This window comes from Notolepis coatsorum (assembly GCF_963971535.1).
Source record: "Notolepis coatsorum genome assembly, chromosome: 4".
In the NCBI taxonomy this organism is placed as follows: domain Eukaryota; kingdom Metazoa; phylum Chordata; class Actinopteri; order Aulopiformes; family Paralepididae; genus Notolepis; species Notolepis coatsorum.
In genome coordinates this window covers 18,149,866-18,170,980 of record NC_140168.1, presented here as the reverse complement: position 1 = coordinate 18,170,980, position 21,115 = coordinate 18,149,866, and the positions used below count along the sequence as shown (strand labels likewise).

Below are 21,115 nucleotides of genomic sequence, written 5' to 3'. Positions count from 1 at the left end.
GTCATGTGGGAGGAGCCAGGCTCATTAAAACATACTAGTACTCTTGTCATGTGGGAGCTATAGGCTCATACCGGTACTCTGCTCGTCACATGTCATTTTGGGTCAGAACCCATAGTTGGACAAAACCCCAAAGTAATCAATTATTAATGACAAGACGACAATGAAATCTTTTTTTTACATTAAAATTTATTGTGGTGAGTCTGTGGAGCCCGTCGCCGTGGTAACAGCGGGGGACACCCCGTGCCCCTAGCCGTCCCCTGCCTCCTGCTCTTGCGCTCGTAAGAAGCTGGCCTTTTTCTGGGCGACGCGGTCCTTCCTCTGAGCCAGAGACAACTTGGCTCGGTTCCACCTGAAACAAACAAAAGACCCCCATTAACATTCTGCTCAGAGTCCTCTCTCAACGTCCCAGTAGAGACATTCTGCTCAGAGTCCTCTCTCAACTCTTAATGTCGTCATTGTTTCAACTTTATGAACTCGGTCTGGGAAAACGTTACTCATGCCCATCCCTAGTCGTTTCTATGCTTCCTGGGTGTCGAGTAGGGATGGGTACCGAATCCGGTAAGTATTTTTTTTTTTATCCACTTTTTCTCCCATTTTCTATATTTTCTCCCATCCCAATTTCGTATCATCCAATTCAACCCTCCCCTGTCACGAACGCTGTTTCTTGCCTCCCACAAGCCGGCTGCAATGTGGACTAAGTCATACATAGCACAAGTCCCCTCCGGTACTTGAGGTAACAGCAGTCGCATCTTTTCACCTGCGCAGCTCGATCTCTCAGTGGCGAGGAGTAACGCGTGGGAGGCTCACGCTGCCCCCGACACTTCCTGATTCTACTGCGCAGGCGCACCAACCGACCTGTAGGAGTCGCTGTCCACAACGCCCGATCCCCACCCATCAGTTTCCCACCCCCTAATACGGCCAATGTGTATTAGTATGAACGACCAGCTAAACTGAAAGCAATGTGGAGCGCTGGGCTCGAACAGGCGAGCCCAGCGTCTCCGCATTCGTGGCGAGCGCCTTGCCCACTACGCCACGTAGCCGCCCCCCGAATCCGGTACTTTTAAGGGTATCGACCGAATCGTGCCGGTACTACAGAGTACCGATTCACGTTTGAGATCCACACCGGTGCCACATTTCGGTAATGCAATTCTTTTTTTTAAATAAAAGTCAGATGACGTCAACGTTTCATTTACCGCTAAACTAAATTACCGTAAGTGTGCCACACGTTCACGCGCACAATACACGCTTAACTAGGCAGTCGGGGCAATGGCAAGCCGAAAACGTCGCAAGTGTGGTAGGTAGATAACATTTTTAGAGACTAAAGTGATTCAAATGTGAACGTTACCCAACCCTAGTGTGTAGTCGTCTTGCTTCTCTCAGCCCCGTCTTGAAAGGACAGTAAACATCAGCCAATGCAAATGAAGGACCAACTACATTTTGCTCAGTGTGCTTTGTATCATCATCGAGAAGCAAGGATCTCAACTCCTAACGTACCCAGTATTTCACTCATTGTTTCAACGTTATGACAGTGCATGGATCTAATAGGTCATGGATCTAATCAACACTAGGGGTTGGGTACCGTTCACATTTGAACTGGTACCTGGGAATCGCTACCGGCACCCGACGGTACTTTCAAAAAAGATTAGTTGTAAAACTAACTAACGCTAGTTAGCTTAGCGGCTAACGATGTGGACATCGAGGAATGGCGAGGATGCCAAGCATGTTAAGACACATTGGACCCGTTGCTCGCGCTGGTCTGTGTCTTATGAAATGACAATTGCGCATCATTGGAATTCTGATTATTTTTGAACTGGGCAGGTCTTAGGTACCGAAATGTGGCACCGATTGATCTAACGTGAATCGATACTCTGTAGTACCGACGTAATTGGGTCGGTAGTCGGTACCCTTAAAAGTACAGAGTTCGGTACCCGACCCTAGTCAACACAGTGTGGTCTCTAATGTACCACCTGCTCAACATGATACATAAACATGAAGTCAGAAACAAACCTCTTCTTCTTGACGTCTTTCTGGAGCTGCTTTTCGTGGACTGGGTTATCTCTGATGCCGGTGTGTGCTTTTTTATACATCTCTTCTACCTGAAAACAAGACGTGAAACATAATGAGGCACCACATCATTACTCTGTGGCAGCAAACAACAGGTGATGTTTCTATTAGTAATCCATTACTCGCCATTTCAGACAGTCATGTTTTTTTTATTATATATATATATAAATATATATACATTTAGTTACCACGTACGTCCACTAAAACTAAAAGTGCTTGTTTTTTCTACTGAAACAGAAATCTGCCGTGAGTTGTTGCAGGAAGAAACAGTGGAAGCTGTGGAGCCTGAGGGCGTGAGGAGGATTCTATGGATAGTAGGCTAAAGTTACAGCGGTGGTTTGTTGTGTTGGACTACAGCTAGCTTAGCGTTATCTAAAAAGGTAAAAACAGTGGTTCGGTTTTTGTGCATTCCTAAATGGTGCCAACAACATGTCGCCCACTTTGCGTAGCGTTCATAGACTATTGATACAGACATGCCGTTCCAAGAGCAGAGAGACCTGCTGCAGACAGAGTGGAGGTAATGTAATTATTACAAATGGTAACCGACTGTTTTGACTGACGATATGCATTAAGCATCGGGTATATTGCCGACTGTTCATTGTTATTGCTGCTGCCATGCTCTTTAACCTCTTAAGCCCGATGGGTCTTAAGAGATGGATTTATGGCGTGATGTCAAGAGGTTTAAGTTATTTCTATGCTTCCTGGGTGTTAAGTTGTTTCCATACTTCCTTCACGTTGAGATCCACCGGTGCCCCATTTCGGTTATGCAAATAAAAATATATATATAAAAGTCCGATGACGTCAACATTTTGTTTACCGCTAAACTAAACCCATGAAGTGTGCCGCACATTCACGCCAACGTTCACACGCACAATACACGCTTACCTAGGATTTCGCTTGATTAAACAACAAAGCAGTCGGGGCAATGGCAAGCCGAAAACGGTCGCAAGTGTGGTAGGTAGATAACATTTTTAGAGACTAAAGTATGGAAAAAAGGTACAGTTGGGTATCGGTATCGATTGACGGGTACCGGTATCGGTTCAAATGTGTTGAGTCGTCTTGCTTCTCTCAGCCCCGTCTTGAAAGGACAGTAAACATCAGCCAATGCAAATGAAGGACCAACTACATTTTGCTCAGTGTGCTTCGTATCATCATCGAGAAGCAGTTGGACTCAGAACACCATGCAGGGAGCTTAACCTCTTAAACCCGAGCGGTAAGGTTCGAGATTGCTATCACGCCATAAATCCATCTACAGAATAATTGTATGAATTAATGTTGCGTTTTTTTTCCCTCTTCAAATGTAACCAAGATTAAAGACCCCAACCCTGTCATAACAGTCAAAGTGTATATTTTCAGCACTATGCTTGTTTACCAATGATTTTAAGTGTCATTAGTGAAATATGAGTTTATAGAAATCTCAGCGCATCGAGTCGTAAAAAGGCGCTTATTGACGCGAAGACTTGGCGCAACATAACTTGAGTGTAGTGTTTTGAGAGAAGAGACCCAGGGCTTTCAAAAAAAAAAAAAATCCCAGCTCACACTAGCCCGTCAATCATCAGACTTGTAGCATGTTTTTTTTTTCTCTCCTTATTTTCGGGATCATAAAATAGAACGCAGTTAGTTTCTCTACCTTTCTGTAAATGTCTAGCAAAAAAAAATAAAAACAGGGTTAATGAGATAAGGGTTAAGGGTCTCACCGCGTCTGGCGTGACTCCGTTCTTGATGAAGCGTGAGAACTGTTTCTTATAGGCGTCTTCGTCCTCCTCCAACAGGAGGGACATGTAGTCGGACACGTTCATCCCCAGGATGTGTTTCCTGTGCATCTCAGCATTAAACTCTTTACTCTCTATGTCATACCCAGGGAAACGCTTCAGACTGAGAGAGAGAGAGAGGGGAGAGAGAATGAGGGTGATTTAGAAGCGAGGAAATTACACGGTCATGAAATAGTTGTAGTCCTAAGAAGGAGACGACCCAGGGCTTTCGATTTCATAACACCCCACTACACAGCTCACACCAGCCGCAGAAACAATGTACGTTATGATTATATCTCACGGGTCGAACAAACCTGAACGCTCTTGCCATAAAATACAACGTAGATTGTTTCTTTACCTTTCTGTGAGTATCTAGAAAAGAAAAAAAAAACTAGTCGCAATCTGGTGAAAAATGGCAGATCTATGGACATTATACAAAAGTAACTGTAGATTTCATTCCGTCTTTTCTGCCCTGTCAGGGCCGCCTGGTGGTACTAAATACAGATTGAACTCTGCCATTGGAAAGAGGAGACTTGGCCATAATAAGGTCATTTATAGGCCTGATATTCTATATTCATATTTCAAATTGCACGTGTCCAGATGGCAAAATTCAATACTGTATCTACAATACCCCCTGTAAATAATCAACCCACTCACTTTTTATTGTGTTAGCAACTTCAGAATGTTACCTTTCAAAATAAACCAGACTTATGCATGTGGTATAAGTATAATAAATCGCAAATTACTTTGGGTATGCAATCGTCTAAAAAAAAGCTTCTTTTTCTCCTTCACATTTTTGTCCTAAGGTTAATAAGGACTTGCCTTATTGATGAAATGGGAATCTCCCAATAGACAGTGTTTTTACTTAGTCAAGTGTCCCGGAATATGAATTCAAACTGTTGTACTTATTGTAATTCACTAATTGTAATTCACTATATGAAATAATTAACCAGAGTGTAACAGAAGAATCAGTCATGTTGTGGATGTGAGGAAAACCCACCCTTGTGTGTCTAAAAGATAGATGATCTAACAGATCACCCTTGTGTGTCTAAAAGATAGATGATCTAACAGATCACCCTTGTGTGTCTAGATAGATGATCTAACAGATCACCCTTGTGTGTCTAGATAGATGATCTAACAGATCACCCTTGTGTGTCTAGATAGATGATCTAACAGATCACCCTTGTGTGTCTAGAGATAGATGATCTAACAGATCACACTTGTGTGTCTAGATAGATGATCTAACAGATCACCCTTGTGTGTCTAGATAGATGATCTAACAGATCACCCTTGTGTGTCTAGATGGATGATCTAACAGATCACCCTTGTGTGTCTAGAGATAGATCTAACAGATCACCCTCGTGTGTCTAGATAGATGATCTAACAGATCACCCTTGTGTGTCTAGATAGATGATCTAACAGATCACCCTCGTGTGTCTAGATAGATGATCTAACAGATCACCCTCGTGTGTCTAGAGATAGATGATCTAACAGATCACCCTCGTGTGTCGAGACAGATGACCCAACAGAGGTTTGATCAAGGGATGTGATCAAATCACCAGAGAATGAAAGGAAGGAGTTGATTGGTTCTCGTCTTGCTTCTCTCAGCCCCGTCTTGAAAGGACAGTAAACATCAGCCAATGCAAATGAAGGACCAACTACATTTTGCTCAGTGTGCTTCGTATCATCATCGAGAAGCAGAGAACCAACACACAGGGGTTTCAGACCCAAAAAAGAGAAATGCAATTAAAAAAAACGACCACATAGAATTTCCATGGACACATTTGTAGTTCTTCTTCCAATATGGCACTTTCAAAAGATTTGTCTAGTGGTGGAGTAGGTAAAACACTAAAATAATGATATTACCGTTCCACTGTGACTCGTTTAGAAGATCGAGCAGCAAGAAATACTAAATATATTTTTTAAATTGCATAGAATATAGTATGTAGCGTGGAGGACTGAGGAATAGCGACCCCGCCCCTGTGAGGAAGAGCCCCCCCCATGAGGAATAGCGACCCCTGCCCCCCCCCCCCCCCCCATGAGGAATAGCGACCCCTGCCCCCCCCCCCCCCCATGAGGAATAGCGACCCCCCCCCTCACCTGTGAGGTATAGAGAGCCCCCCGTCCACTGCGCCCTTCAGGGCTCCGAACACCTTGTTCCCGGTGGTGGTGCGCGTGAGGCCGGCGTCCAGGTAGCAGGTGAAGGCTCCTGGCTGGCCGTCCACACTCTCCACGTTAAACTCGTCCCCCGTCACCTCCACCTGGCCCTCGTACACCTGGTCCAGACCCAGCTTCTTCAGGAGCTGCAGGGGGGAGCAGTGTTAGACCAGGACTGGGACAGAGGTATAGAGGCTGCTAGACCAGGACTGAAACAGAGCGGTATAGAGGCTGCTAGAATGAGAACAGGACTGAAACAGAGGTATAGAGGCTGCTAGAATGAGAACAGGACTGAAACAGAGGTATAGAGGCTGATAGAATGAGAACAGGACTGAAACAGAGGTATAGGGGCTGCTAGAATGAGAACAGGACTGAAACAGAGGTATATGGGCTGCTAGAATGAGAACAGGACTGAAACAGAGAGGTATAGAGGCTGCTAGAATGATAACAGGACTGAAACAGAAATATAGAGGCTGCTAGAATGAGAACAGGACTGAAACAGAGGTATAGAGGCTGCTAGAATGAGACCAGGACTGAAACAGAGGTATAGAGGCTGCTAGAATGAGAACAGGACTGAAACAGAGAGGTATAGAGGCTGCTAGAATGAGAACAGGGCTGAAACAGAGGTATAGAGGCTGTTAGAATGAGAACAGGACTGAAACAGAGAGATATAGAGGCTGCTAGAATGAGAACAGGACTGAAACAGAGGGGTATAGAGGCTGATAGAATGAGAACAGGACTGAAACAGAGATGTATAGAGGCTGATAGAATGAGAACAGGACTGAAACAGAGGTATAGAGGCTGCTAGAATGAGAACAGGACTGAAACAGAGAGGTATAGAGGCTGCTAGAATGAGAACAGAACTGAAACAGAGAGGTATAGAGGCTGCTAGAATGAGAACAGGACTGAAACAGCCTGTTAAATTAAATACAATCTGTAATCAGAGAAACATGCTTCATCTTAAATACTGTCTGATGGAAAGAAGCCTAGATCTGTGTTGCATGGTATACAGATACTAGAAAGGTATCATAATACCCTGTCGACATTAGCTTACTAAAAGACGTTGTTAGCTTACTAAAGACGGTATTCGCTCACTAAAGACGGTGTTAGTTTACTGCGTGTCGAGTTGTTTCTATGCTTCCTGGGTGTTGAGTCGTCTTGCTTCTCTCAGCCCCGTCTTGAAAGGACAGTAAACATCAGCCAATGCAAATGAAGGACCAACTACATTTTGCTCAGTGTGCTTTGTATAATCATCGAGAAGCAGTCGGACTCAGAACACCATGCAGGGAGCTTAAGACACTCATTCAACTGACCCCAGATCAGAGTAATTACTTGGCTTGAAATTATGCTAGTTTACCACTGTCTTTAGTCACTGGTATCCATGGCAACCTGACCACCCAAGACAGCCGTCTTGTAGGTTGGTTTAATACAGGTGACTCTAGACGTCAAAGAGTAGCATGTGCAATTCAGAGGTATAGAGGCTGCTAGAATGAGAACAGGACTGAAACAGAGGTATAGAGGCTGCTAGAATGAGAACAGGACTGAAACAGAGAGGTATAGAGGCTGCTAGAATGAGAACAGGACTGAAACAGAGGTATAGAGGCTGCTAGAATGAGAACAGGACTGAAACAGAGGTATAGAGGCTGCTAGAATGAGAACAGGGCTGAAACAGAGGTATAGAGGCTGCTAGAATGAGGACAGGACTGAAACTGCGAGCCAGCATCAGACTGTGTGTGTGTGTAGGTCTCACCCTGCGAGCCATCAGTAGACCAGTGCAGTAGGCTGCAGCGTAGTTGGACAGTCCTACTGTGATGCCGTATTTAGGAAGCTCATGGGAGTAGGCAGCGGTCACGATGTGATCTCCTTCTATCTTAGCATAGGCCACCTGAAACACAGACACACTTCAGGTTAAATACCATCTGAAACACAGTGTGACCATTTCACTCGCATTTGCCCCAAAAATTTGATTTGCGAACCAGAAAAATCATTTCGGAGGACAGTGTGCGAGTAATAGCTTTGCGTAGTGGGCGTGTCAATGATTGACCGCCGTTGTAGCCAAGGAGCGTCTGCTCCCAAAGCGATCCCAGACGAGCGCAGATTACAACGAGAAGGGGGCAGAAGACCAACAAGCTTGGTTTTGACCGCACGTCTGAATGGAAGTGGATGGCCATTTTAGATAATCACGCTGAATTATTGCGGTGTACACACACATTACAAAAACCTTTGTAAAACACTTATTTTCCGTGGGATTTTTTTATAAACTTTGGACTTTTATGACTATAAGACATCAGGCTATGGAACCGTTATGTTTTCCAGCTCCTACCTCTCAGCTGGAACCCAAAAACAGGCAACAAGTAACATTAAATACCATCTGAAACACCCTGCATATTAAATACCATCTGAAACACCCTGCATATTAAATACCATCTGAAACACCCTGCATATTAAATACCATCTGAAACACCCTGCATATTAAATACCATCTGAAACACCCTGCATATTAAATACCATCTGAAACACCCTGCATATTAAATACCATCTGAAACACCCTGCACATTAAATACCATCTGAAACACCCTGCACATTAAATACCATCTGAAACACCCTGCATATTAAATACCATCTGAAACACCCTGCACATTAAATACCATCTGAAACACCCTGCACATTAAATACCATCTGAAACACCCTGCATATTAAATACCATCTGAAACACCCTGCATATTAAATACCATCTGAAACACCCTGCCTGCATATTAAATACCATCTGAAACACCCTGCACATTAAATACCATCTGAAACACCCTGCACATTAAATACCATCTGAAACACCCTGCACATTAAATACCATCTGAAACACCCTGCACATTAAATACCATCTGAAACACCCTGCATATTAAATACAATCTGTAATCAGAGAAACATGCTTCATCTTAAATACCGTCTGATGGAAAGAAGCCTAGATCTGTGTTGCATGGTATACAGATACTAGAAGGGTATCATAATACCCTGTCGACATTAGCTTACCAAAAGACGTTGTTAGCTTACTAAAGACGGTATTCGCTCACTAAAGACGGTGTTAGTTTACTGCGTGTCGAGTTGTTTCAATGCTTCCTGGGTGTCGAGTCGTCGTGCTTCTCTCAGCCCCGTCTTGAAAGGACAGTAAACATCAGCCAATGCAAATGAAGGACCAACTACATTTTGCTCAGTGTGCTTCGTATCATCATCGAGAAGCAGTCGGACTCGAAACACCATGCAGGGAGCTTAAGACAAACTCATTCAACTGACCCCAGATCAGAGTAATTACTTGGCTTGAAATTATGCTAGTTTACCACCGACTTTAGTCACTGGTATCCATGGCAACCTGACCACCCAAGACAGCCGTCTTGTAGGTTGGTTTAATACAGGTGACTCTAGACTTCAAAGAGTAGCATGTTCAATTCATACAAAAGATGAAACAATTTTTTTTATTGATATTTTTCCCCCTCCATTTTCTGCCGATTTTCTCCCATCCCAATGTTAGTCGTTATGCCAATTCCCAATCCCCTTACTGGTCGCTGCGCACTTACCCCCCACAGTCGGTCTGGGAGAGTGGAGGCTATCACGTGCTTCCTCCGACACACGTCCAGCCAATCAACCGCTTCTTTTCACCTGGCAGCGCGGATTCTCATTGAGAGGGCGTAGCGTGTGGAAGGATCACACCATCCCACTCAAGTCCTATCCGCGCTTAGCAGGCGCCCCGACCGAACTGTAGGAGTTACTGTTTACAACGACCCGGACCCACCCCGCCAGCTTCTCCCACCCTCTAATACTGCCAATTGTATTAGTGTGAACGGCCAGCCAAGCTGGTGACAACCCCGGAGCTGTGAGCTGGATTCGAACAGGCGAATCTAGCCGCTACGGGGTTTGGTGACGAACGCAATCTCCGTTACGCCACCTGACCGCCCAAGATGAAACTATTCTAAAGACATACGTCTGTCCTCCTAAATTACAAGTCAAAACATCCCTTCCCAGACTGACCTGGCAGCAGATGTCTCTGTTTGATAAGCGAACGATCATACGGTACTTTGGCGTGTTGTACTTGTTCTTGTCTTGGATCACCAGACGCTTCCTGGCAAAGTAGTCAGTCTTCCCCTCTGTTGAAACAAGACACAGTAGTCAGTCTTCCTCTCTGTTGAAACAAGACACAGTAGGGCCATGCAAAATTAATTGTTTGGTTCCGGTTGCGGACCGACCCTGCCGATTTTAGGTGCGACCCAAATTTATTTCATGAGTAAAATAAATTAATTAATTAAAACACTTTTTTTTAAACAATAAAGTAGAGTTAAATCTTAGTAAAAAAGTGCAGTCCATGTCAATAATGAGAATATATCAAAAGCAAGTATTTCACAATATTTGCACAGCTCTCTGACGTCAGGATATTTAGTGAGTAGTATTTAGGGGTGGCATTTTTAATACTACTTTTGTACATTGTACTTTTGTAGTAGTGTCTTTGTATTTTAACCTTTAGTATTATGGATTGGATATTAAACATGCTGGCAGAGTACATGCTGTCATGGACATTTTAAGTAAATAAAAAGAAATTCCCTATCCATAGTCACCGTTAAAAAAAAAAAAAGATTCCCTACCTACCCATGGCCTTAACACTTTGAATGCCCAAAACATAAGACGTTTTATCAGCCCAATGCCTGAATGCCCACGACGACAATTATCGCTTTATTTTTCTATTAGCGATCTGAATTCATATTTCATCAACCGAGTCTCCCGTTGGTATGCAGCCCCTGTAGGAGCTCAGATGTGAAAAAACCACCCCCTATCGTCTCCCAGATGGTAATGCACCCTTTTGGAATGGACTCAATGAAAATGGATGAGAAAAGAAAAATCCGGAATCCACATTTTACTTCTCAGGCATGTAACCCGAGCCGATCGGATTCATTGTGGAGCCTCAGAACAGTGTGGAATACATATGTACAGTATGTAGCGTTGGATCAATAAAAGCGATCGATTTTTGGAATGGCGATCAGGAATAGGAATGATCTTTTTGGAGAACATCTGATCTGAGGTAAGGAATCTATTTTACAAGTCTTGGGATAATCAGAGTTGTATTCGCTGAGATCTCAGCGTTCGCCCTGTGTGTGGGCGATCGCTTTGAGGAAATCAGAGAATCGATTTTTCAGATCGCCTATATAGCGTGCATACGTACACATACTATCGATAATCTAGCGTTTATTTGAAAACGATTCATAAATAGGCAGAAAAATGACAACGTTCAAGAATATTCCAGTAAAGGGCGATTATCATGGAATATTTATATTTTCCTTGAAAACGAGGGCTTTTCAAAATGCTATAAAACAAAAATGAACAGATAAAAAAACAATCCGCTTCGACAATGTTGACTGGAAAACGAGTCATTGATAAGCGACGGGCAGATTAGACACATAGCCATAATTTAAAACATAGATTAGGCGTTATTAACACTAACATTGAAGTGGATGGTGGGCATTCAAGGGGTAAATCAAGATTAAGCTTGGGCTCTGAAAGTGTTAACTGACAACCAACAGGAACCAAACAATTTATTTTGTTAGGCCTAGTAAGTCTTCCTCTCTGTTGAAACAACAATTAACAACAACAATTTCATTATTCCACACCAGGCCCGGGTGTGAAGCGGTGGCTAATCTAGTCCACAAGTGGAATGATTGTTAATTAACAGACATATTGTTATTATTACCTGCATTACTTTTACTCTTTTCCTACTCTCTGTATTGCTTTTATTCTGTCAATGTTATGCTAATTGTATGCCTATGTCTATTTTATAGCCGTGAAGCACTTCGGGCTGACCATCTTGTATTTTGCACTAGAGACTCATATCACTGGACTATCTTGTGTTTTGTACTTTTTTATATTATATTATATTGTATTTGTATTTATATTTTATAGTGTATATAGATACTGGACTGTATAGGATTGTGAAGCCATGTATGTGCATAACAGAGGTGTAGAGAAAGCTTCGGAAAAAACATCTCAGGAGCTAAGACAGAAATCTTATCTGGGGAGGAAATCATTTACGGTGCTCTGAATCGAAGACATGAGTGTTGTCAAGTCGTGTCTATCTATGCTTCCTGGGTGTTGAGTCGTCTTGCTTCTCTCAGCCCCGTCTTGAAAGGACAGTAAACATCAGCCAATGCAAATGAAGGACCAACTACATTTTGCTCAGTGTGCTTCGTATAATCATCGAGAAGCAGTCGGACTCAGAACACCATGCAGGGAGCTTAAGACAAACTCATTCAACTGACCCCAGATCAGACTCAGAACACCATGCGCAGGGAGCTCTCTCTCGGTGTGTATTATATATATATAAATTAAGGCTGTCAAATATATCGCGTTAATATCGCGTTAACTCCCGATTCTATTAATGCCACTAATTTTTTTAACTCAAGATTAACTAAAAAAATTTTTTTTTTTTTTTTTTTTTTTTTTAACTAGACTTCACTCAGGTGTATTATTGATGCTCTCATTGATACTATGTTTGTTTCTGAAGTGTGTGTGTGTGTGTGTGTGTGTGTGTGTGTGTGTGATATAGAGAGAGAGGGGGGTGAGAGAGATGAGGAAGGGGCAAAAGAGAAAAAGAGCTGGGAGAGTGTGTGTGTGAGGGAGAGAGGGGGGTGTGTGATTAATCAGCCCTTGTGTGTGTGAATGTAACAAGTTCCTAACGTTTTCTTTCCCCTATTATTTCATGCACACTTTATTCATTGTTTTAAATTATTATTTTCTTTTAAGTTATTTTGTGCATCACTCTGTTTTGAATTTGATGCAAATTTGCAATGCATGAGGGTCATCCTTTTGTGTTAAATGGCTGCACAAAGCAAGCATTTGTTGACTCGCATGTTGATAGTATTAAAACTTGGAACTTGAAAAAGATCTGTTTAAGGTATAAAAAAAAATAAAAATAAAAAATGCGATTAATCGCAAATTAGTTAACTATGGACAATCATGCGATTAATCGAGTTAAATATTTTAATCGTTTGACAGCACTAATATAAATATAAATACATAAACTTAAACAGTTTGACATGTGGGCACTGCTGATGTTGCATAATAATGGCCTGACTTTGTCAGACGGGTTTAGTTCTAGTAGTTCAACCAACAATGTCTTCCTTCCTATGTAGTGAAACAGTTACCTCTCCTCCTCCTGAACTTGACCTGGTATCTCTTGAAGTAGGACTTGTTCTTGATCACTTTGACAAATCCCTGAGGAGAAAAACATTAAACATGACACGTCACACATTAGGAACATCATCTGCAGGCTGAATCAGCAGAAAGCAGTGGCACAATCCTGATATTAGATTAGATTAAAATATATTGTCATTATAGTACAGCACAACATATCCAACCACAGTGCAAATGTAACAGTAAAGTGCAATAGTAATACACAATGTACAGGTGATTAAACTGGGTATAAAATATATAAATGAGTACTACTGAGTACTAGTGCTGACTGAGTATTATTCAGATCATATGCATGTACAGAGTTGTACAACTTGTAGTAATAATATGTACAGTGACAGTGACACAGGTATAAAGACAGAGTATCTATTAGATATGCAACAAGGGTTATAATATGCAGGTATGTACAAACAGATGTGGGTAGATAGGGTAAGAATATGCACTATTGACTATTGTACAACATGCCATCATATAGTTATAATATGGATTATATTCAGTTTGGTCACATTTTCTAACGGTTAATACTGTAAACACTCCACTGCATGCGAGGCATCAGTCAGATCAGAATCAGGACAGATTACATTACTATACGTCTCTATAGTATATTATAAATAATTAAATGATATGTCATCATCAGCCATTAACGCCACGCTGGAACCAGACCGGCAGAGAGGAACTCTGCAAACATCCGACATCATCCGAGCCTCAAACCTCCACTCTGCTCTTATTCACTCAGACAATCATACATTACAAAGGCGTCCTGTTGGATATCAGAGGATATTGTAAAACTTTACGAACCATCTTGAGGGGAAATGTTGTCTCTCCTCCTGCAACACGACTAAAGAAACTTTCTACGGAAACGTCTGGCTGACGAAGCAGATTCTTGTCTCTTCAAAGCGTCTGTTTGGCTAGTAGCGCCCCTACCGTACCGGAAGGGAAGTCTGGAACCATGATAGTCAGTAGGGGGCAGCAGTGATTGTTGTCATCATAAGTACAGTACAATGGAAATACATTACATTACATTAGATTCAATATATTGTCATCGTACAGCACAATGAAAAAATGAAAAAATAATTAGATTAGATTAGATTAGATTAAAATATATTGTCATCATATAGCACAAGTACAGTACAATAATGGAAAGAAGTTTGATTTTAACTTTGATTTAAAAACATTAAAACCTTTAAACAGAGGATGAGTTAGAACATTTAAACCTTTAAACAGAACATTTAAACCTTTAAACAGAGGATGACTTGGAACATTTAAACCTTTAAACAGAGGTGAGTTAGAACATTTAGGTTTGTGTTTATGAAACTTACCAAGCAGGATCATGAGATGTATCATAACAGTAACTTCAAAATAAACAATAACATCTTTAAGATGTAACGTCATAAAGGGTATTTCTTAAAATATATATTTCCAAATCTGTCCAATATGATATAAATGTGTCATTGTTTCAGGTTCACTATTACAAAATGTAAATTTTTCATCCAAGTCAAGTGAAGGCAAAATAATAAAATAATAAATAATAAAATAATAAAATAACAGGGCGGTAGGCCACTGTACAGCTCAGTTTAGATATGTGGATATGAACAAGTCTCTTCTTAACCCTTTGGTAGTGTGGTAGTGAAAGGGTTAAAGGTAGTAATCTGTAATGTCATCAAACAGCGACCTCTAGGATTTTTTTTTATATTTAACCTTTATTTAACCAGACAGGTAATTTAAGAACACATTTTTATTTACAATGATGGCCTGGTGAGAAGACAAAAGGACCTGGTGAGAAGACAAAAGGACCTGGTGAGAAGACAAAAGGACCTGGTGAGAAGACAAAGGGACCTGGTGAGAGGACAAAAGGACCTGGTTAGAGAACAAACGGTCCTGGTGAGAGGACAAACGGACCTGGTGAGAGGACAAAGGGACCTGGTGAGAGGACAAAGGGACCTGGTGAGAGGACAAAGGGACCTGGTGAGAAGACAAAGGGACCTGGTGAGAAGACAAAGGGACCTGGTGAGAGGACAAAGGGACCTGGTGAGAGGACAAAAGGACCTGGTGAGAAGACAAAGGGACCTGGTGAGAAGACAAAAGGACCTGGTGAGAGGACAAAAGGACCTGGTGAGAGGACAAAAGGACCTGGTGAGAGGACAAAAGGACCTGGTGAGAGGACAAAAGGACCTGGTGAGAGGACAAAAGGACCTGGTGAGAAGACAAAGGGACCTGGTGAGAGGACAAAAGGACCTGGTGAGAGGACAAAGGGACCTGGTGAGAAGACAAAGGGACCTGGTGAGAGGACAAAGGGACCTGGTGAGAGGACAAAAGGACCTGGTGAGAAGACAAAGGGACCTGGTGAGAAGACAAAAGGACCTGGTGAGAGGACAAAAGGACCTGGTGAGAGGACAAAAGGACCTGGTGAGAGGACAAAAGGACCTGGTGAGAAGACAAAGGGACCTGGTGAGAGGACAAAAGGACCTGGTGAGAGGACAAAAGGACCTGGTGAGAAGACAAAGGGACCTGGTGAGAGGACAAAAGGACCTGGTGAGAGGACAAAAGGACCTGTGAGAGGACAAAATGACCTGGTGAGAGGACAAAAGGACCTGTGAGAGGACAAAATGACCTGGTGAGAGGACAAAATGACCTGGTGAGAGGACAAAAGGGACCTGGTGAGAGGACAAAAGGACCTGGTGAGAGGACAAAATGACCTGGTGAGAGGACAAAAGGACCTGGGGAGAGGACAAAAGGGACCTGGTGAGAGGACAAAAGGACCTGGTGAGAGGACAAAATGACCTGGTGAGAGGACAAAAGGACCTGGTGAGAGGACAAAAGGGACCTGGTGAGAGGACAAAAGGACCTGGTGAAAGGACAAAATGACCTGGTGAGAGGACAAAAGGACCTGGTGAGAAGACAAAGGGACCTGGTGAGAGGACAAAAGGGACCTGGTGAGAGGACAAAAGGACCTGGTGAGAGGACAAAATGACCTGGTGAGAGGACAAAAGGACCTGGTGAGAGGACAAAAGGACCTGGTGAGAAGACAAAAGGACCTGGTGAGAGGACAAAAGGACCTGGTGAGAGGACAACATGTTTTGGTGAAAGGACAAAATGACCTGGTTAGAGGACAAAGGGACCCGATGAGAGGACAAATCTGCCTGGTGAGAGGACAAAATGACCTGATGAGAGGACAAAAAAACCTGGTGAGAGGACAAAGGGTCCTGGTGCAAGGACAAAATTACCCGGTGAGAGGACAAAATGAACCTAGTGAGAGGATAAAAGGTCCTGGTCAGAGTCAGAGTCAGAGATTTTACTGTAATTGTTTGAAATATCGAATGTTTTGGTGCTGTTATAAGCTTTTGCATATACTATTCTCTGATTTGACACTGGTATTTCAATTTTGCATGCTATATTGCATTTTGAACCCAAAATTAGCAGTATAGCATTCTGTGTTAAGGGTTTTGCACATTGAAACTCTGATGTGCAAAATGCATCAAAGCAGTCGTAAAAAACTGTAACACACCAAAATAAAGTAGGATAATTATGATAATATACAAATCTAGCCTTTGGAGTTATTCAGGCTGCGCACAGCACTGGGGAAGAAACTCTTAGTAAACCGAGAGGTAGAGCATGTGATAGAGCGGTAGCGTCTGCCCGACGGGAGGGGGACAAAGAGGCCTGCGGCTGGGTGACCAGGAGGGGTCGTTGATAATGCCAGAGGCACGGGAAAGCAGCCTGGCACCATAGATCTCTTCTAGAGCTGGCAGGCTAACCCAGATTGTCTTGCGTGCGAGACGCACAATTCTGTTCAGAGATTTCTTCTCCTGGTCTGTAATGTTACCAAACCATATGTACAGTACAGGAGGAAGTAAGAACGCTCTCAATCACACTGCGATAGAAGCTGTGTAGAATCACCCTGTTATTAGTGAACTCTTTCAGTTTCCTAAGAAAGAAAAGACATTGCTGGGACTTTTTAACAATGGTTCTGGTATTGGAGTGCCAGCTCAGGTCATTTGAAATAGTGACCCCAAGAAATTTAAAACTGCTCACCATCTCTCCACCTCTGAGCCATTTATGGTAATAGGGGGATGCGATACCTTGAGAGGACAAAAGGACCTGGTGAGAGGACAAAGGGTCCCGGTGAGAGGACAAAATTACCTAGTGAGAGGACAAAGGGTCCCGGTGAGAGGACAAAATTACCTAGTGAGAGGACAAAGGGTCCCGGTGAGAGGACAAAATTACCTAGTGAGAGGACAAAGGGTCCCGGTGAGAGGACAAAATTACCTGGTGAGAGGACAAAGGGTCCTGGTGAGAGGATAAAAGGTCCTGGTTAGAGGATAGAAGGTCCTGGTGAGAGGACAAAAGGTCCTGGTGAGAGGACAAAAGGTCCTGGTGAGAGGACAAAAGGTCCTGGTGAGAGGACAAAAGGACCTGGTGAGAGGACAAAAGGACCTGGTGAGAGGACAAACGGTCCTGGTGAGAGGACAAACGGTCCTGGTGAGAAGACAAACAGACCTGGTGAGAGGACAAAAGGACCTGGGGAGAGGACAAAAGGACCTGGTGAGAGGACAAAAGGACCTGGTGAGAGGACAAACGGTCCTGGTTAGAGGACAAAAGGACCTGGGGAGAGGACAAAATGACCTGGTTAGAGAACAAACGGTCCTGGTGAGAGGACAAACGGTCCTGGTGAGAAGACAAACGGTCCTGGTGAGAGGACAAAAGGTCCTGGTGAGAGGACAAACGGTCCTGGTTAGAGAACAAAAGGTCCTGGTGAGAGGACAAACGGTCCTGGTGAGAGGACAAACGGTCCTGGTGAGAGGACAAAAGATCCTGGTGAGAGGACAAAAGGACCTGGTGAGAGGACAAACGGTCCTGGTGAGAGGACAAACGGTCCTGGTTAGAGAACAAAAGGTCCTGGTGAGAGGACAAACGGTCCTGGTGAGAGGACAAACGGTCCTGGTGAGAGGACAAAAGATCCTGGTGAGAGGACAAAAGGACCTGGTGAGAGGACAAACGGTCCTGGTGAGAGGACAAACGGTCCTGGTTAGAGAACAAAAGGTCCTGGTGAGAGGACAAACGGTCCTGGTGAGAGGACAAACGGTCCTGGTGAGAGGACAACATGACCTGGTGAGAGGACAAACGGGCCTGGTGAGAGGACAACATGACCTGGTGAGAGGACAAACGGTCCTGGTTAGAGAACAAACGGTCCTGGTGAGAGGACAAACGGTCCTGGTGAGAAGACAACATGTCCTGGTGAGAAGACAACATGTCCTGGTGAGAGGACAAACGGTCCTGGTGAGAGGACAAACGGACCTGGTTAGAGGACAAAAGGACCTGGTGAGAGGACAAACGGTCCTGGTGAGAGGACAAACGGTCCTGGTTAGAGGACAAAAGGTCCTGGTGAGAGGACAAACGGTCCTGGTGAGAGGACAAACGGTCCTGGTGAGAGGACAAAAGGTCCTGGTTAGAGGACAAAAGGTCCTGGTTAGAGGACAAAAGGACCTGGTGAGAGGACAAACGGTCCTGGTTAGAGGACAAAAGGACCTGGGGAGAGGACAAAATGACCTGGTTAGAGAACAAACGGTCCTGGTGAGAGGACAAACGGTCCTGGTGAGAGGACAAACGGTCCTGGTGAGAGGACAAACGGTCCTGGTGAGAGGACAAACGGTCCTGGTTAGAGAACAAACGGTCCTGGTGAGAGGACAAAATGTCCTGGTTAGAGAACAAACGGTCCTGGTGAGAGGACAAACGGTCCTGGTGAGAGGACAAACGGTCCTGGTGAGAGGACAAACGGTCGTGGTTAGAGGACAAAAGGACCTGGTTAGAGAACAAACGGTCCTGGTGAGAGGACAAACGGTCCTGGTGAGAGGACAAACGGGCCTCTTGAAGGGTAACAGGGAACGGGAACAAATTATTTAAGTTTTTTTATTAAATTAAAAAATAAATGAATTGAAAATGTATAAACCAAAAAGAACAATCCAGATTAGACTATTGGACACAGAGACGACATACATTACAAATAATTAAAACACACATCAAACAAACAACCAAATAAAATTGAAAGGTATGTAATACATGAAGCAGAACAGACAATTTCCATGTCAGTTAAAAGGCTGTGTGACAGTTGCATGTGTGTGTAAACAACTCTCGTCAAGAGTGTAACAATGGCCAGTTTACAGAAGTGTACAAGTCACAGTGATGTGTTGAAAAGAATATAGAATCTATAGTAGCTATTGTACCACATAGGGACAATATGGTAATCTATAGTAGCTATTGTACCACATAGGACCAAGATGGTAATCTAGTAGCTATTGTACCACATAGGACCAAGATGGTAATCTATAGTAGCTATTGTACCATAGGGCCAATATGGTAATCTATAGTAGTTATTGTACCACATAGGACCAAGATGGTAATCTATAGTAGCTATTGTACCAAGTAGGCCCAAAATGGTAATCTATAGTAGCTATTGTACCACATAGGACCAAGATGGTAATCTATAGTAGCTACTAGGGGTGTAACGGTACACAAAAAACACGGTACGGTACGTACCTCGGTTTTGAAGTTAAGGTTCGGTATGGGTTTTCGGTACAGTGGGGGAAAGTTTGGCTTTCCATGTTCCACTCAGGGGTGATGTAGTGTGCAGTAACTAACTAATTGTACTTGTAGGGGCTGTCAACGAATATTCTATGTTGAAATTAATAATTGACTTGTTAAAATATTTAAAAAAAAAAAGTATTATTATATTAGATTGTGAAAAAAACAGCCCCCGGTGGGCGGTCGTTAGTGGTTAACATACTGTTGTATTCGTTCGGTACACTACACAGCTGTTCGGTACGGTACAATACACACTGAAATGGTTTGGTTTGGTATGGATACGTGTACCTTTACACCCCTAGTAGCTACTGTACCACGTAGGACCAAGATGGTAATCTATAGTAGCTATTGTACCACATAGGACCAAGATGGTAATCTATAGTAGCTACCACGTAGGACCAAGATGGTAATCTATAGTAGCTATTGTACCACATAGGACCAAGATGGTAATCTATAGTAGCTACCATGTAGGACCAAGATGGTAATCTATATAGATACTATACTCACAATCACAATGCATTGTGATTAACAATTAACATTAGCTTTAGAGGTCCTAAACTCTGGAACACTCTAAGTTCATCATTGAGGTCAACAACCTCCTTATCTATTTTTAAAAAACAATTAAAATCTAATTTAATTTCATCATAAATCACCATCACATTAGGTTACTCCTGTGCATCAGTGTTACAACTATGGTTAGTATGACTGCTTGTTTCTTTTTACTAATTATATACTGTTAATATGTTATTCTCCTCTCCTTTGCCCTCTTGTACAAAAAAAAATAAAAGATTGTTCTTGTTACTGACTCATGTAAATTGTCCATGTTTTCGCTATAGTGTCTGCCTTATGTCCCTGATTCTGTTTTGTAGTTTATTTTGTAGACCATGCTTACATGTACTTCGTTCATATTGTTTATGAACAATGAGATGGGAGTGGAACTTTGTACAAGCCCATTGGGCTTCGTTCCCTCCTAGCACTGTTTTATTTATTTTTTTAAAATAATGTGCTAAATAAATAAATAAACTAAACTAAACTAAAGCCAAATGTACGTTTACAGATGAAGTTAAAAATTCCAAATGTACCGTCCCGGTCCGAACAAATGGGAGGCGGAGTGCACCGTGTGCAAAGCTTGCACATATACGTGTCTGTGTCTAATAAAGGTGCCGGAGATGTTAAAGCGCACATGGACACAGAAAAACATTTTTATAAAGCTATGGTGAGAGTTCGTCTGCAAAGTTGACATAATTCTTTGTTAGACCCGGGAAAACAGAGGATGCTGTAAATGCGTTTGCATTTCATACTGTGAAACATCACAACAGCTATAGATCCATGGATTGCAC

At 42.9% G+C, this 21,115-nt stretch overlaps 1 protein-coding gene across 1 annotated transcript; it reads right to left on the bottom strand.

Annotated features, from left to right (window-relative positions):
- Window positions 1–168: 168 nt before the first annotated feature.
- Window positions 169–14,083, bottom strand: rpl5a (ribosomal protein L5a). Its single transcript, XM_084313657.1, has 8 exons — window positions 13,995–14,083; window positions 13,151–13,220; window positions 9,993–10,108; window positions 7,723–7,857; window positions 5,916–6,118; window positions 3,762–3,939; window positions 2,008–2,096; window positions 169–349 (listed from the first exon to the last, which is right to left on the bottom strand). The coding sequence occupies exons 1-8, from the start codon at window positions 13,995–13,997 to the stop codon at window positions 247–249; spliced, it is 897 nt and encodes a 298-aa protein (XP_084169783.1). The 5' UTR covers window positions 13,998–14,083; the 3' UTR covers window positions 169–246.
- Between the last annotated feature and the right edge of the window lie 7,032 nt (window positions 14,084–21,115).

What these genes read in the sequence shown, in the direction of transcription:
- rpl5a (XM_084313657.1), bottom strand. An exon ending in ACAGAGACATCTGCTGCCAG is followed by an intron (nt 7,858 to 9,992) that starts GTCAGTCTGGGA and finishes TCTGTGTTTCAG; the next exon opens with GTGGCCTATGCTAAGATAGA. An exon ending in ACGGAGTCACGCCAGACGCG is followed by an intron (nt 2,097 to 3,761) that starts GTGAGACCCTTA and finishes TCTTGTTTTCAG; the next exon opens with GTAGAAGAGATGTATAAAAA.